This window comes from Benincasa hispida, chromosome 3 (assembly GCF_027475165.1).
Source record: "Benincasa hispida cultivar pf3 chromosome 3, pf3_genome.v1.1, whole genome shotgun sequence".
Taxonomy (NCBI): Eukaryota; Viridiplantae; Streptophyta; class Magnoliopsida; order Cucurbitales; family Cucurbitaceae; genus Benincasa; species Benincasa hispida.
In genome coordinates this window covers 8,412,650-8,429,541 of record NC_143480.1, presented here as the reverse complement: position 1 = coordinate 8,429,541, position 16,892 = coordinate 8,412,650, and the positions used below count along the sequence as shown (strand labels likewise).

The 16,892-nt window shown below is 32.6% G+C and overlaps 1 protein-coding gene and 1 pseudogene across 3 annotated transcripts; one reads left to right on the top strand and one right to left on the bottom strand.

Annotated features, from left to right (window-relative positions):
• Positions 1-5,061: 5,061 nt before the first annotated feature.
• Positions 5,062-13,668, top strand: LOC120073729 (GDSL esterase/lipase At1g28570-like; annotated as a pseudogene). The gene is made up of 5 exons (XR_016528745.1): positions 5,062-5,522; positions 5,649-5,891; positions 12,550-12,698; positions 12,799-13,066; positions 13,215-13,668. The product of XR_016528745.1 is annotated as a GDSL esterase/lipase At1g28570-like (transcript).
• Positions 13,669-14,497: 829 nt separating this feature from the next.
• Positions 14,498-16,832, bottom strand: LOC120073728 (pentatricopeptide repeat-containing protein At3g62890-like). Of its 2 annotated transcripts, none has more exons than XM_039026539.2 (2): positions 16,359-16,832; positions 14,498-16,274 (listed from the first exon to the last, which is right to left on the bottom strand). In XM_039026539.2, exons 1-2 carry the CDS (start codon positions 16,579-16,581, stop codon positions 14,686-14,688), a joined length of 1,812 nt encoding a protein of 603 aa, XP_038882467.1. In that variant the 5' UTR covers positions 16,582-16,832; the 3' UTR covers positions 14,498-14,685. The 2 variants fall into 2 exon arrangements, with proteins under 2 accessions (XP_038882467.1, XP_038882469.1); XM_039026541.2 differs by having other exon boundaries at positions 14,498-16,178.
• Positions 16,833-16,892: the final 60 nt, after the last annotated feature.

Below are 16,892 nucleotides of genomic sequence, written 5' to 3'. Positions count from 1 at the left end.
TGATATAATCTTAATCATTCATGTATTAGACATGCGAGTGGGGATATTCTATATAAAGGAGTTTATATAAGATCGAAGCACAAAATGTTTAGTCTCATTATATAACGTCGCTCATAAGAGAGACTTATATTTCATCAGGATGACCATAGATAACATAACCTAAATCCTAAATGAGTTCTGAACTTCTGCCTATGAGGGCGGTCCTTTGATTTGTATGGGTGAGAGTGGCCAGATCACCGACTCAACATGCCTACCATTTTGGAGATTCGTCTGATTGGAGAGTTGGGAACACAACTACATAAGATGGAATTCACTCCTTAAGGGCTGATTTTGGGTCTTGAACAATGTGTGGTGCCATACCCTCTCCTGGCCCGAGAGAAGTTTAGTTATAATGGGACTATGATTTATTTTTCATTAGAGGGATTAGTGGAACTTAAGCAATTAGATGTAACTACATGGGCAAAACGGTTATTTGGCCCAGCTGTACTTACGAGTAATTTGTGAAGGGTCATCGTACTGTTGATTGGTTATATCACAAAGACACAGAAATATATCTGTAGTGCGAAGAGTGTAGCTGTCAGCTTTTAGTGGAGTGCCCGACAATTAACGGATGGTGAATAAGGTAATTAAAGAGTTTAATTAATTATTCATGTACCGTTGGATCTTCAAGCTACAGGACCATGAGGTCCCCTTGGTAGCTCAAAAAGATTTAGTTGAAAATCAGTTTTTGGGTTAATTTGAATTGTTTAAATTAATAGAGAGATTTAATTAGATATGATATAATTAAATTGTTTCAATGATATGTGACATAATTGTCATAATGTATTTGATACATTATAGTTTAATGGGAGGAAATAAATATTTGAATGAGATTCAAATATATTTTCTATGAATGTGATTCATAGTTGTTAAATTTAATATAAATTAGATTTATATTAAATATCATTTAAAAGAGAAAAGAAACTTTGTTTTATGGTGAAGTCAACAATACAACTTTGTTTTATGCTCCTCCATACTATAGCTCCTCCATTCATAGTGAATACTAACCCTGAAGTTGATTTCCTTGAATCGATATCGGTCTAGAATTTAGAATCAATGTATCCAGTAAGAATAAATCCTTTACACCATACACAAACATATAGTCCCTCGTTCTTCGAAGATACTTGAGGATGTTTTTAATGATAGTCCAATGATCATATCCAGGATTGGACTGATATCTGCTAACAATTTCAACTACATAGCATATGTGGGGATGTGTACACAATATAGCGTACATCAAGCTCTCAACTGCTAATGCATAAAGAATTCTTTTCATTTCCTCAATTTCTTGAGGTGTCTTAGGTCATTGCTCCTAAATGAATTCTCAATAATGATGATAACTCAATCTATCATGCCAAATAGTAAATATATCTGGATTTATGAACTTCAGGTTCATTGTTAAATATGTTTCAATTACTCGTATATGAGTATAATACAATCCAAAAGATAAAGTAGACAACTTTTACAATATACATTTTCCATTTGAGAAAGTAGAGAATATATAAATATTCCACATTATTCTTACTATTAGTCTCAATATGATTACTATTGCAATGTAATATCTTTAAAAATTAGAAGATTTCTCTTGGATTGACTAAAGAACAATGCATTATCAATTGTAAACTTTGTTTCTCCAGACAAAATAATATTTGCTTTTCCAAACCCTTCAATCAGATTTACAAAATCTAATATTGTATTAACTTTTACTTCCAATATTATCCATTTGAAAAAAAAATATTTTTTATTTGTAAGTATTGTGTGCGTAGTTGTATTGTCTACCAAACATATTCTTTGCTCATTTTTTAATCATCCAACATATGAAAATGATTCATGATTCTTCATTTAAAGAAAATAATTACAATAAGAAAAACAATACTTGGAATATACAAAAGTTAACATTTACTAAGGAAAAACATGAAGATAGACCAAAAAAAAAAAAAAAAAACAACAACAACAACATTAAGTCTAGATCTTTTCAAAGTCAAAAGAAACACTTGATGTTCCATCAACTGTGTCGATCTTCTCTTCAAGAAATTCAAAGAAGTCTGTCATATCCAAATTTGTAATATGGGATAGGTCAATTATATCATTATCCTGGTATGCAAAATTTGCTTCCATATTTTTCTTTTTTCCTTCAGGGAAGCTTGATACAGATAAACTAAGTGTTGTGATGTACATTAAATACGTGACCAATGTCATTTATACTACATCGGAAGCATTTTTGTTCATTGCCTTTTGAATTCTTATCTTGTGGAGCTTTTCCTTTATGTTCATCATTTCGTGTAGTTCTCTTGAAATTTGGATGATTATAATGTTCACCACGAAAAGAAAAAATATTTCTTCCTCTACTGCAGTTACGAACTCGACCACGATTATTATTAAAATTCACAGCATTCACTTCAAGGAATGATATTATTCTTATTAGTCGAGATTCATGATTTTTCATTAATAACTCGTTATTTTGTTTAACCACGAGAAGACATGAAAGTAGTTCAGAATACTGTTTAAAACCTTTCACTTGATATTGCTACTGCAGGAGCATATTTAAGACATGAAATGTAGAAAGTGCCTTCTTTAACATATCAACATCAGTAATTTTCTCTCCTCATAATACAATTTGAACTGATCTTAAATAATGTGGAGTTGTAATCACTTATTGATTTGAAATCTTGTAGCCTCAAATGCATCCACTCATAACGAGCCTTAGGAAGAATAATTTTTTTTTTTTTTTATGATCATACCTCTCTTTCAAATTTTTTTCACAAGATACGGGGATCTTTTATTGTAAAATACTCCATTTTCAATCCCTCGTGGAGATGATGACGAAGGAAAATCATAAATTTTGCTTTGTCCTGACTGGATGTCGTATTTTCTTCTTTAATTAGTTCCCCAAGGTTCATAGCATCTAGGTGAATTTCGGCTTTGAGCACTCATACAAATAATTATTGCCATTAATGTCAAAAAATGCAAATTCTAATTTTGTAAGATTTGTCATGACAACACTATCACATAATATTGTATTTATATTAGAAATTTAATATGTACTAAATATGCATAATAACATTTAATTTATTAATTATAACAATAAAGAGGAGAAAAACAACATATCTTTAAGACCTACCTTCAGTAGGAGAACCGATAGAAGCTCGTGCTGATAATGTATTGTAAAATTGAGGAGCACAATGACCCCCAATGAGAACACAGATGTGGAGAAAATATAATATTAAAATAAATATACAAAATAAAATAAAATAATAAAAGATGAATTCTTCAACTTTTAATTCATGTATGTATCTTCTCTCAAGCTTAATCAAATGCTTCTATTTATAGGCAAAATGATAAGTAGGAGGTAGTTTATTATGGACACCAATAATGTGGTATGAGACACATGGGTATAGTATACATGACTTGGACGTCTAATTACACCCAATTTAACATATTTTAATAGAGAAGTTTTTGTTTTTCTTTCTGAGCCCTTCCTTTTCCAATAAATGCTCGAGTTTAAAACTCAAAAGTCTACACAAGAGTAGCTAATTTACATGTTTCTCGCAAGAAGAAAAAAGAAACAACAATGACAAAATAATAATAATTAAAAAATATATATATAGTAGTTGTGCTGATGGTAGTAAAAGGGGAAAATAAACAAAACAAAAAAAGGACTCTATTATAAATATCATAAAAATAGATGTTCAATGTTTATATCCTAAAAATCATGTGTCATTTTTCATGTTTCATATGTGCCTTGTAATAATTCATGCTTGGTACATGTAAATCCGCATCCTACTCCCACTTTGCCTAACATTTGATGGATCTTAAAATTATGCACATGGGTGAAAATAAAAAGAAATTTTCATATATTTCCTATTTCCATAAAATCATATTTTCTATTTTTATTATTCATATTTCTCTAAAATTATAATTTTGATTATTTATAAGTTTAGTTATATTTTATTATTATATTAATTAATTAATTAATTATTTATTTATTATTATTATATATTTTTCTATATCTATTGTATTCCATTATGCTCATCAATTTCACAATAGACTCGTAGATTTACATATAGTACTCTTTCTTTCGCTTTCGCTTTCTCTATCTTATTGTTATTATTTTTTCCACATTAAATCACTTCCTTCCTAAATTGGATTTTGTGAATAATGGTTAAAATGTGTTTTAAAACTTTTTTTTTCTTTTTTGTAAAAGGATAAAAAAAAAATGAACTAATTTCAATAAACTCTTTGATAGTTTACCATACAAGTCAAAATTGAACACAATTTCGTGGATTAGGCCTAATATCCGATTAAAATGTAAGAAAATTATTAGCCATGCACAATGAATGTAATTTAATAAGACATATCAATAAACTACGGATATATTAATGTTATACTCATACATTACTAACATAGTTGAAACCTAATTTGAATAGGTACTGATATTTTGTTGAAATATTAATATTATACTTTAAATGAATTTCAGTGAGCGTTGATATCTATTGATACACTATGATACTTGAAATTGTATTTTGAATGAATATTGATATATTACTCTAATTATGATATATTACTCTAATTAAGATACTTAAAATGTATTTTTAACGATTAATGACTATATACTATTGATACCTCAATAATGTTATACTTGAAATAATTTTTGAATGAGTGTTAGAAATATATAGGGTGATTATTTTAAATAATAAAACTGTTGAACTTATTTTCAAGTATAACAAAATGTTATTGTTTATCAGTAATAGACCATGATAGATCACGTGATAGAAGTTTATCATGATCTATCACAGATAGACCATAATATTTTGTTATATTTATAAATAAATCAGCTCATATTTCTTTATTAGAAGACAGTCTATGTATATACTAATGATATACCAATATTATTATTAAAAAAAAAAAATGCTATTTCTCCATTATTTCTAATGAGATGATATTACAATTTTCTCCCTCAATCAACCATATCTTTTTCACCTAATAAGAAAATAATATAAAATTAATTATTATTAAATAGGCACATTTGCATCTGCTGCATGTTCTAACTCTAGGTCAACGAACAACCTTCTTTTTTCTTTTTTCTTTTTTTTTAATATAAGGTGAGAATAGATCGGTCATCTTCTACCCACCAAAACCAAAATCCTGTACTTTCTTCCTTTCATCCCATTTGTCAAAGTGAAAGTGAATCAAACCTTGTGTGCTTTCCATGGATTCCTCGAATTCATCCTCTTTTTTATGGTTGAATCGTTGGTTGATCATATTTTCAGTGGCAATAATAGCCTTGAGTCCACCAAATATTTTGGCTAATTGCTTCACCTCCATCTTCAACTTCGGGGATTCCCTTTCCGATACCGGAAACGTCTTCTATAAATGTCAGTCTAATAAACCTCCACGTTCTTGCTTTCTTCCATATGGAGACACCTTCTTCCGTCGTCCCACCGGCCGATATTCCGACGGCCGTCTAATTATAGACTTCATTGGTAAATTCTTTTCCTGATCCATGACACTCTGTTTTACCTTGTTTTGCTCTTTTTACTTTGTTTTGCTCTGTTTTCAATTTGGTAGGATTAATATTGTGATGGATGTGTATGTATTATTCTTTACAGCTCAATCACTGGGACTTCCACTGCTGCAGCCGTATCTAGATGTGGGTGTAGAAAGACAGAGGATGAGCGTTGAGGAATTCGAGAAGGGGTTGAATTTTGCAGTTGTAGGAGCAACGACACTCGATGCATCGTATCTCCGAGAAAAGTTGATGGTTGAAGTACCCACAAATTACTCTCTGTCGGTTCAATTGGAATGGTTCAGGAACGCTTATTCTTCGGTTTGTGCATCCACTTCAACTACCAGTGAGTTTCTCTCATTTTTCATTTCTCACTAAATATTATTTTTATTGATATTTTTTTAAAGTTTTTCTTAAAAATAAAAAGAACAGTTCATTCAAAATTACTTCAGATTTAGGATATGATTTTGAGTAAATACTTGGAGCCATCCCAAAAGTAGAAAAATAAAATACTAATAATAATAACAATAATAGAGATTCTTTTTTATGAATAATAGGGATATATTTGAAACAATGATTAATGATTAAGAATGTTGATGTATCTATCTTATAATCAGTTAATATATCAATAAATACTAGTGACATACTTTAATTTACTTTAATAATAAACTAGAAAAAATAGTATTTGAAATTTTATTTAGAATTCAAATATATTTCTAGAGTATGTTAGTGAAAATTTTATTAAAAAAAAAGTTGCTTGGAAACAAGTATATAATTTTCTAAAATAAAATAGCAATCAAAAGGGAGCGTAAGACTGAGAATTGGTTTTCAAAATTTGTCAAAGCACAGAAGTTGCTATACTTAGAAATATGTTGAAATTCTGAATTTTCTTAATATTTTTCTATATTTATTTTACAAGGGGAATCTCCTATACAACAATGTTTGCCAAATATAGCAAAGACAGTAAAAATGGACATAGAGAAAGAATAATACTCAAAAGGATAAATACAAATTACAAGGAATAACATTCCAAATGGATAAGGGGAAGGAGAAAATTTTCCATATTCAACACTCCCCTCAAGTTGGACAGTATATGTTGATTAAGTCCAGCTTGGTTTTTAAGTCTTCAAATATGTTCTTGAATAGGGGTTTTGTTAGTATATCAGCAATTTGCCTCTTGGTAGATATGTAGTTGAGTGAGATATTTTTGTTTTCAATTTTCTCCTTAATAAAGTGTCGATCAATATCCACATGTTTTATGCAATCATGTGGACTGGGTCTTTGACGATACTTATAGTAGCTTGATTATCATAGTATACCTCCATTGGTTCTTCTGATTTGATTTTAAGTTCAGATATGATGCTTTTGAGCCACATTCCTTCACATATTCCTTGAGTTAGAGCTCTTAGTTTAACTTCGGCACTATTCCTAGATACTATTGATTGTTTCTTACTTCGCCAAGTGACTAAGTTTCCCCAAACAAAGATGCAATATCCGATAGTTGATTTTCTGTCTATTTTTAGTTTGCCCAATCAGCATATGTGAAGATTCCAATGTTTCTTTTCCTAGATTTCTTGAAGAACAATCCTTCTTCTAAAGTTCCTTTCAAGTACCTGAATATTCTGTAAATAGCTTGCATATTTTCTTCTGTTGGACTATTCATAAATTGACTTACAAAGTTAATTACAAAACAGATATCAAGTCTTGTATGAGTTAGGTAAATCAATTTTTCAACTAGCCTTTGATACTGATCTTTGTTAACCATCGTGTGATTGTTTTCCTTGATTATATGATTGTTGGGGTATTAGTGAGCTTACATCCAAGCATACCTGTTTTTTTTTTTATAGGTCAAGAACATGTTTTCTTTGAAAAATGCTCAAATCTGTTTTTAAGCGGGCTACTTCCATCCCTAGGAAGTATTTAAGGTTGCCTAAGTCTTTTACTTCAAATTCCTTGACTAAGAGAAGCTTTAGATTTCTTATTTCTTCTTCATGACCTCCTATAAGGATAATGTCATCTATATAGACAGTGATAATTGCTATTTTACTCGTGCAAGGATGTTTGATGAAAAAGGTATGATTAGATTGACATTGAGAGTACCCGTTTTCCTTTACCACTTTTGAGAATTTTTCAAACTAAGACCTAAGGGATTGTTTTAGGCCATAAAGGGATGTTTTGAGTTTTCATACCTTATTCATGGTTTTAGTTAATTCTATACCGGTAGGTATATCCATATACACTTCTTCTTCTAAGTCTCCATTAAGGAAGGCATTTTTTATGTCTAATTGGTGAAGTATCCAATCATTAATCACTACTAGGAAAAACAGGATACATATAGTATTTAATTTTGCTACCAGGGCAAATGTTTCTTAGTAGTCAATACCATAAGACTAGGTGAATCCTTTGCCATTGAGTCTAGCCTTGAACCTAGCTATTTCTCTATTATCTTCGTATTTGATGGTGAAGATTCATTTGCATCCTACTATTTTCTTCCCTGGAGGTAGGTCGTTATTTTCCATGTGTTGTTCTTTTCCAAGGCCTTTATTTCTCTAATACAGCTTGCTTCCAATTGATGTCTTTGAGGGCTTCATAGACATTGTTTGGAATGTGTATTTTGGATAGTGTAGTTGTGAATGCTTTGAACTTGGGAGAGAGATTTTTGTAGGATAGGTAGTTTTGGATGGGATGCATCGTACAAATTCTTACCTTTTTCCATTTTGCAATGGGAAGATCAATGTCTACAGTGAATGTTTCCATTATAGAGTTAGAGACATGATTTTCCTGCATTTCGGATAGGTTTTGGTTGAGTCCTGGTTCATGTCCAAGGGTGTTTTTTCTTCTAGTATAGACTATATGATCTTTCCTAACTTCAATGAGTTTTGATTGGAAACATCAGTTTCATGTACACAAGGAGCACAAGGAGCACTCTCTTCAATGAGATTTGGTTTTTGGTTTCCTTCATTTTCAAGAAGAATTTCATTTTCAAGGAGAGTGGAAGGTTCAGTGATGCCTTGCTTTTGAAAGTAAGATTGAGTTTCAAAGAAGGTTACATCCATAGAGGTATAGAACCTTTTAGTGGTTGGTGAATAGCAGTATCCTTTTTGGCTTGAAGCTTAACCGAGAACGATGCATTTGATTGCCTTAGGATCTAATTTACTCCTATTGGGTCTATGATCTTGAACGAAGACTGTACAATCAAATATTTTTAAGGAAATTTGAGAAAATAATCTATCATGTGGAAATATTTCCTTAAGTTTTTGTACGGGAGTTTTGAAGCCTAATACCCGAGAGGGCATTCTATTCATAAGTTAGGTACCTGTTAGAACAACTTCTCCCCAAAAATGATGGAGGTATTAGCGTAAATCATTAAAGCTCTAGAAACTTCTAAGAGATGTCTGTTTTTTCTCTTCGCAATTCCATTTTGTTGGGGAGTGTTAGGATATGTACTTAAGTGGACAATACCTTTTTCTTTTAGAAAATTTTTAAGGAAGTTTTAAAATAATCCTTAGCGTTATTAGTGTGAAGGATTTGGATTTTAGTATTAAAAAGATTGAAAATCATGGCAAACATGTTTTGGAATATGGTAGTGACTTCAGATTTTTCTTTCATTAAAAACACCCAAGTAAGTCTAGTGTGATCATCAATAAAGGAAACAAACCGTTTAGCTCTTGTTACATTTTGAACTTTACTAGGTCCCCAAACATCACTATGCATCATAGAAAAGGGATAAGAGGGTTTATATGTGCTTACCGGGTATGAGGATCGAGCTAACTTTTCCATTTCACAAGACTCACATTGAGAAACCTGAGGATTTTTATTAAAAATATCTGAAAAAATTCGTTTCAAATATTAAAAATTGGGATATCCAAACGATTATGTCATAGCATTATTGTACTACCATAATTGTCTTTAGAAGCAACAAAAGTAGATGTACTATTATAATTGTCATTAGAAGGAACAAAAGTATATGTACTACCATAATTATCCTTAGAAGCAACAAAAGTAGATGTACTATCATAATTTTCTTTAGAAATAATAAAAGTAGATTTGCTAAGATCTAACTCCTTGACTTGAGGCTTAAGAACATTTAGTATGTAGAGACCCGAGGTTTCCTTAGCATTGCCAACAATCTTCCCCGAATTCAAATCCTAAAATATGCAATTATGTGAGTAGAAAGTTACACTGCAATTTTTCATAAGAGCTAGTTTTCCTATGGAAAGGAGATTGCATCTAAGATTTGGGACATGCAACACATTTTCTAACACAAGATCCTTATATACAAAGACATTGCCAGTTCACATTCCTTTAGAATAGGTACCATCAACAATCTTTAAAGTAATTTGACTGTTACAGTGTGTATAGTTAGTTATTAGTGAGATATCACCTGTCATGTGATTTGATGCTCTAGAATCAATAATCCAAGTACCACAATTTTCTTTGGTTGCATTAAGAGCCCAAAGGAAGTTACCTGATTGTGTCACTGTTGCTACACTGATTTCTGGTGTCTTTTTAGTAGATTTCGGTTGACCAAATAATTTTAAAGAAGGTCCAACTACCCCATAGTAAACTCATAATGTTCAGAGTTGAAGTTACTTTCAAATGTTGTACTTTCTTGGTAGGCCTTTCCACGTCTATCTCATGTACCTTTGTTTGGCTTCCAATCTTCAGGTTTACCATGAATATCCCAACACACTTCTTTAGTATGTCTTGGCTTTTTACAGTATTCACACCATGGTCTTGATTTTCATTGCCGATTCTCAGTTCCTGTGTAGTTCTGATTTCGATTGTAGCAGTTATCATGAGTATTTATATGTACCTCATTACCAAGGTTTCGAGCGATTAAAGTCGATCCTTCATATTCAGAGCTTACAATCACTCTTAACATTAGTTTCTTCCTACTTTCTTCTCTTCTTACTACTGCAAAAACTTCTCTGATGTTAGGTAATGGTTTAATGGCTAAGATTCTACCCTATACCTCATCTGGTTCTTTATTAAGGCCAAGGAGAAATTTGAACACTCGTTTCTTCTCAACTAGCTTTTTGAATGTGGCTCCATCTGTAGTGCATTCCCATTTGTGGCTTTCAAATACATTAAGTTGCTGCCAAAGACAAGACAATTGAGTGAAATAGTGACTTGCATATCCCCTTGTCTAGCTCGTGAATCTTGCCTTCAATTTCAAATGACTCCATTGTATTTTCCTGGTTGGAACAAGTTTCACGAGTTGCTTCCTAGATTTCGCTTGCAGTTGAGAAGAGTATAAATCCTTCACCAATCTCTGTCATCATGGGATTGATTAGCCATGACATAACCATATTATTTTCTATTTTCCATGTCTTGTATTTTTTATCAGTTGGTCTGGGATAAGAGTTTTCAAATAATTTTCCTTTCCTTTTTCACATATAAATATCATAACAAATTGTGACCAATGGAGACAATTTCTTCCATTTAATTTGTGATTAGTAATTGGGAGTATGGTCCCTTATATATGGTTAGAATTTACTGATGCCATAAAAATTGATAATTTGCAAGACAAAAATTAATAAAGAAATAGGGAAAAAGGAAAAAAACACACTTCCAGACCCGAATTCTTAAAGAAACTTCCTAAACTCGGTTGCCAGACTCGGAAAAAAAAATTTCCATACCCGATTGCCAGACTCGATAACACGATAACGAAACCAAACCCCTTAACAATACTCGGTACTCGACAACACACATGGGTTAGATCGAACAAACTCACGAGAACACGATACTCGATCAAAGAATGGATACTCGATACTCGAAAACACACACGGATTAGATTGAACACACCCACGGCAACACAATACTCGATCGAAGAACGGATACTCAATACTCAAAGAACGAGATTCGACCGTCGTGAACGATGGAGCACGAATTCGCTTCGGATGTAAAGCTCCAAGATACTCGATACTCGAAGAACAAGATTCGGCTATCGTGAACAATGGAGCACGGATTCGCTTCAGACGTGAAGCTCCATATTGTGGATGGTGGTTTTTCTGACGCATAGCTTCAAACAAATTGGTAGGTTTGAAATTTCAATGTTTTGTTTTTCTTTGCTATAGTTTCGGACGTGAAATCTATGAAAATGATTTAGAGAGATGACTCCGATACCATGTTGAAATTCTGAATTTTCTTATTATTTTTCTACATTTATTTTACAAGGGGAGTCTCCCTGGTATATATAACAATGTTTGCCAAATATGACAAAGACACAACGGTAAAAATGGACATAAAGAAAGAATAATATTGAAAAGGATAAATATAAATTGCAAGGAATAACATTCCAAATGGGTAAGGGGAAGGAGAAAACTTTCCATATTCAACAAAATATAACAAATATAGCTCGTACTGCTTGGAATTTTTAGACCATTTGGTATCATGGTTTCATCCTTAAATTATTTAGGCCTCATTTGGTAACCATTTTATTTTTTATTTTTGTTTTTGAAAAGTAAGCCTATGGACACTACTTCCATCTTCAAATTTCTTCCTTTATTATCTACTTTTTACTAATGATTTAAAAAATTAAGTCAAATTTTGAGAACTAAAAAAAAAAGTAGCTTTCAAAAAGTTGTTTTTGTTTTTATTTTTGGAATTTGGCTTAAGAATTCAACTATTGTAATTAAGAAAGATGCAAAGTAAAAAATGTGAATGAAATAAGCTTAATTTTCAAAAATAAAAATCAAATGGTTACTAAATTGTTATCAAATGGGGTATTAATTATTTATGCTTAAATCTTTTTATGCAATTTTGAGGAATTTTAAATTTAAAGTATTCTTCTAAAGAGAAAAGAAGTTTTAACTCTCAACTCATATAAAATTTGTATTATCGAGTTCAAAGTTGATAATTAGAAAACATATAAAAGCCAGAACATTTTAAATCCAACTGTTTTCATAATTTTTTCCCCTATAATATAGGGATAATCTCATTTATGTCTCCAATTTATGTTATGAAGCTGGAAGCTGAGATGATTTGATTTTGATTTACAGGATGTAGAAAAATCCTAAAAAGTTCACTATTTCTAGTGGGAGAAATAGGAGGCAATGATTACAATTATCCATTTTTTGACCGACATAACTTTGAAGAAATTAAATCACTCGTACCATTGGTGGTTAAAGCAATTGGTTCAACCATTACAGTATGATTATATAATATCCTATTCTTTAATTTTGTATTTATTTGCCACAAAGCCCTAATGTTGTTCTAAAGATCAAATCTTTACAATTTGATTGTTGTAGGAGTTGATTCAATTGGGTGCACAAATTTTAATGGTTCCTGGAAATCTTCCAATTGGGTGTAATCCAACCTATCTCAAAACTTATTCAACTTCACTCCAAGACTCTAAAAATGGTTGTTTGGATTGGTTGAATCAATTTTCTGAGTACCACAATGAACAACTTCAAGAAGAATTGAACCGAATTTGAGCTTGCTATCCTGACGTCCAAATCATATATGCAGATTACTACAATTCTGCCATGCGTTTCTTTAATCAACCAGAAAAATTTGGTATGTATTTTGAGATCATTTTAAATTTATTTAGAAACAAGAAACGAAAACATGATTAAATAGACCCTGTTTTTCAAATTTTCAAGAAAAGTGAATCAAAATGTTTCGGATTCATTTATTTCTAAGTGTTTGGTAATGTGTAATGCAGGATTGACAAATACCTTGCAGCCTTGTTTGGTGGATACACATGAAACAAAAACAAAAACAGTGTGTGATGATCCTTCCAAATATGTTAGTTGGGATGGCATCCACTTAACAGAAGCAGCATATAGTATAATTGCCAATGCTTTATTACAAGGCCCATATACTTATCCTCAATTCACTACCTCATGCATTTCACACAATCTCACAATGAATTTACTTCAATTGCAATAAACTTTTCTTTTTTTTTTCTTTTTTTCTTTTTGGTCCTTCTCGTTTGCTTGTAATTCTGAGGCCTCTTAGGTCATATTATTGTAACATTAGTTTGGTTAAGTAACGCCTCAACCTTGTTAGATTAAGGCATACACCTTTGATTAAGAGGTTACATTTGAGGCTCGGTCCCAATCTTGTATATGTTTTGTACTGAATAAAAATAAATTAAAATAAAACTACTTTGGAAATTTGATTGCACTCTTCAAATTATGTACAGATTTACTTTCATTGCATAATTGATATCATTCTACATCTCATTCTACGTATATTTCGTTTATTACTAATAGTTATGAACCATACATTGGTCAATTTTTTCCTTTGTACTTTTTATCTAGTAACAGTCTTGAGACCCCTAACGATTGTTAGATTTGTAAAGATTTGTAAATCAAACAATGATTTTTAGATTTGTAAATTTTTAGCAAATTAGAAATTTAATCTAAATTGCATTTGCTCACACACAAGATTTCAACGAAGAAAATTGATAGCGTTAATTTGTATTGATGTCAGTATGATATAGTGAGTACAATTTCTAGTTTATGATCTTTAGATGTTTTCTCCCAAATATTAAAGGAAGTATTTCTTTCGAGTTTTCTTTGAAGTTCGGCTTCGGGGTCTTAAATTGAGATGGTTTTGTTCTTGGTGAAATTTTCCTCCAAAAAAAACTCTTCAAAACTTCTCTCTCTCTGTTAAATGTTCAAAGTCGTCAACTTTTGAACTTAGCATTGAAAAACTCCGTTAAATGCTTAGTACCAAAATAGGTTTCTTTTTTCTTCCATCACTTTCTAATAAATGCTCATGTTCCTCAGCTTTTTGAACTCGAGCATTTAATAAAGTTCTTATTGTTATTATTTTTTCCATATTAAATGAATCCTTCCTAAATTGGATTTCGTGAATAATGGTTTTAATGGTTTTTAAACTAATTTCATTAATTCTTTGATATTTTACCGAATAAGGCAAAAGTAAACACAATTTCCACAATTAGGCATCATATCCAATTAAAATGTAAGAAAATGAATGTAATTGAAAAAGACTTATTAATAAACTATGGATATACTAACATTATATTCGTACATTACTAATATATTTGAAATGTATTTTGAATAGGTACCGATATTCTATTGAAATATTGATGTTATACTTTAAATGAATTTTGATTGAACGTTGATACCTATAGGCACACTATGATTATTACGCGTTGATATCTTTCACCAATAATCTTGACAAGAACAACTACCATTCTTAAAATGGTGAAATCTACTGCCATCTCTAACAATGATCTCTCTTTCAAAGACTTGAGAAATTATCTTGCTTACCTCATGGCAATCACCACAAACTCTCAAATTCTTGATAATACGAATACAATCCCCATCTTGGGTCACCAGGAAGCCAAAAGCAATTGCCAACCTTTCACTGTGCTCTTTAATGGCAGTTTCTTTTTCTTCTTCCTCAATATCATGCAGAACTGATGAAACATTTGCTGAGTATCCTGCTGCTGCTATTCTTACTCCAATTACCTCCAACATCTTGTAAATCTCAGTAGATCGCTTATGCTCCTTATCTCCGGCGACAAATCGGTGAACTCTTCCTTCTGCTTCAATCAAGCTCCAACCTGCAATTTTGTTAGAGTTTCTTTCAGCCATTAGTCTTCTAACCTTGCTTACGTCTTCCCACTTTCTTAGTCTGGCAAAGATACTAGCCAGCTGAACATAATGTCCATTGTGAGTGGGATCCATTTGAATCAACTTATTCCCGATCTCTTCACCCAGTTCTATAAATCCGTGAACCTTGCAAGAACCAAGCACCGTTGCCCACAAGACAGGGTCCGGAGTAGCAGGCATCCTGTTAATCATTTCTACAGCATCATAAACGAACCCGGCACGGCTTAAGAGATCAACCATGCAGCCATAGTGTTCCATCTCTGGTTCAATGCCATATGTGTCCGTCATTAGCTTAAAGAAACGTCTTCCCTCGCTTACCAAACCAGCTCTGCTACACGCATTCAAGACTCCAATGAATGTCACGTTGACTGGGTAGAAACCCTGTGTTAGAAACTTCTCAAATAATGCAAGCGCTTCTTGCCCAAGGCCATGCGATGCTAGCCCACAAATCATAACATTCCAAGACCATTTATCCTTCTCAGGCATTCTGTCAAACAAGAATCTGGATTCATCAATACATCCGCACTTAGCATACATGTCAACTAGTGCTGTGCCAAGAGAAGCAGTCATTGGGAATCTCAACGAGTCTGCGATGGAATGGATCATTTTCCCATACTCAAGCATACCAAGCTGGGCTGCTGCTGCGAGCAAAGACACCAATATTGCCTCATTAGGTCTCATTTTTTGCTCTCCCATCTCTTTAAAGTAGTCTAACGCCTTTTCCAATTCCCCATTTTGAACACACCCAGATATCATCGTGCCCCATGAGATCACATCTTTCTCAGGCATTTCAACAAACAGTTCCTCTGCAACATTGATTTGTCCATCTCTAACAAAACCAGCTATCATTGAATTCCAAGATACTACATCTCGACTACTGGGAACTTCATCAAACACCTGTTTCGCAGATTCAACTCTACAACAAGTACAATACAAGTGAATCAACGCATTTCGGACAAAAACGTCTTTGACAAAACCCAGTTTAATCACATGGGTTTGAACTTGAACCCCTTCGCGGATGGCCAAAGCGTTACTGCAAGCTTGCAACACAAAGGTGAGAGTATGTTTATTAGGCGCCGCCACAAAACTTCGGCGCATGTGCGAGTAAAGAGAAATGGACACGCGAGGCAAGTCCCCTTTTGCAAAGCACCGTATCATGTTATTGGTGGCAAAAACACTTGGATGAGCAATAGAATTATAAATGGACAAGGCGTACTCACAGGGCAGTGAAGAGGAAGAAATGGCAAGATAAGCGAGGAGGTGACCCGCGATGCGTCCATCGTTAGCAAGACCGAAGACGACAGTACGGGCATGGGCTTGCTTAATTTGGCCGATCCCAAGTGTTGGTGGAAGAGAAGAAAGAGGCGGAGCTAAACGAGGAACAGCAGATAAGACGTGGAAATTCAATCGCTGTTTTGAAGTACAGAAGAAGAAGTTAGGCATAAAGAACGATGACCCGTCGCAGATTCTGAAGTTTCTATTGGATTTGATTGCGGCGACAACAGATCCTGGTGATGCTGGATATTACATTTTCTCAGGCATTTCCTCGAATATTTGATAGACGCAATTGTGTAATAGACGCCAAAAGCAAGTTTTGGAATGACAAGTGGGTTCTCTTCTCCAGTCCACAACCTGAAAAGTAAAACAATCGTCGACGCTTCGCAGATTTCATTTCGATTCTACCGTTGTTTACTAGAAAAGTAAAAGAACGAAAAAAATTCAAGGTCATTTCATAACCATTTTAGTTTTTTCTT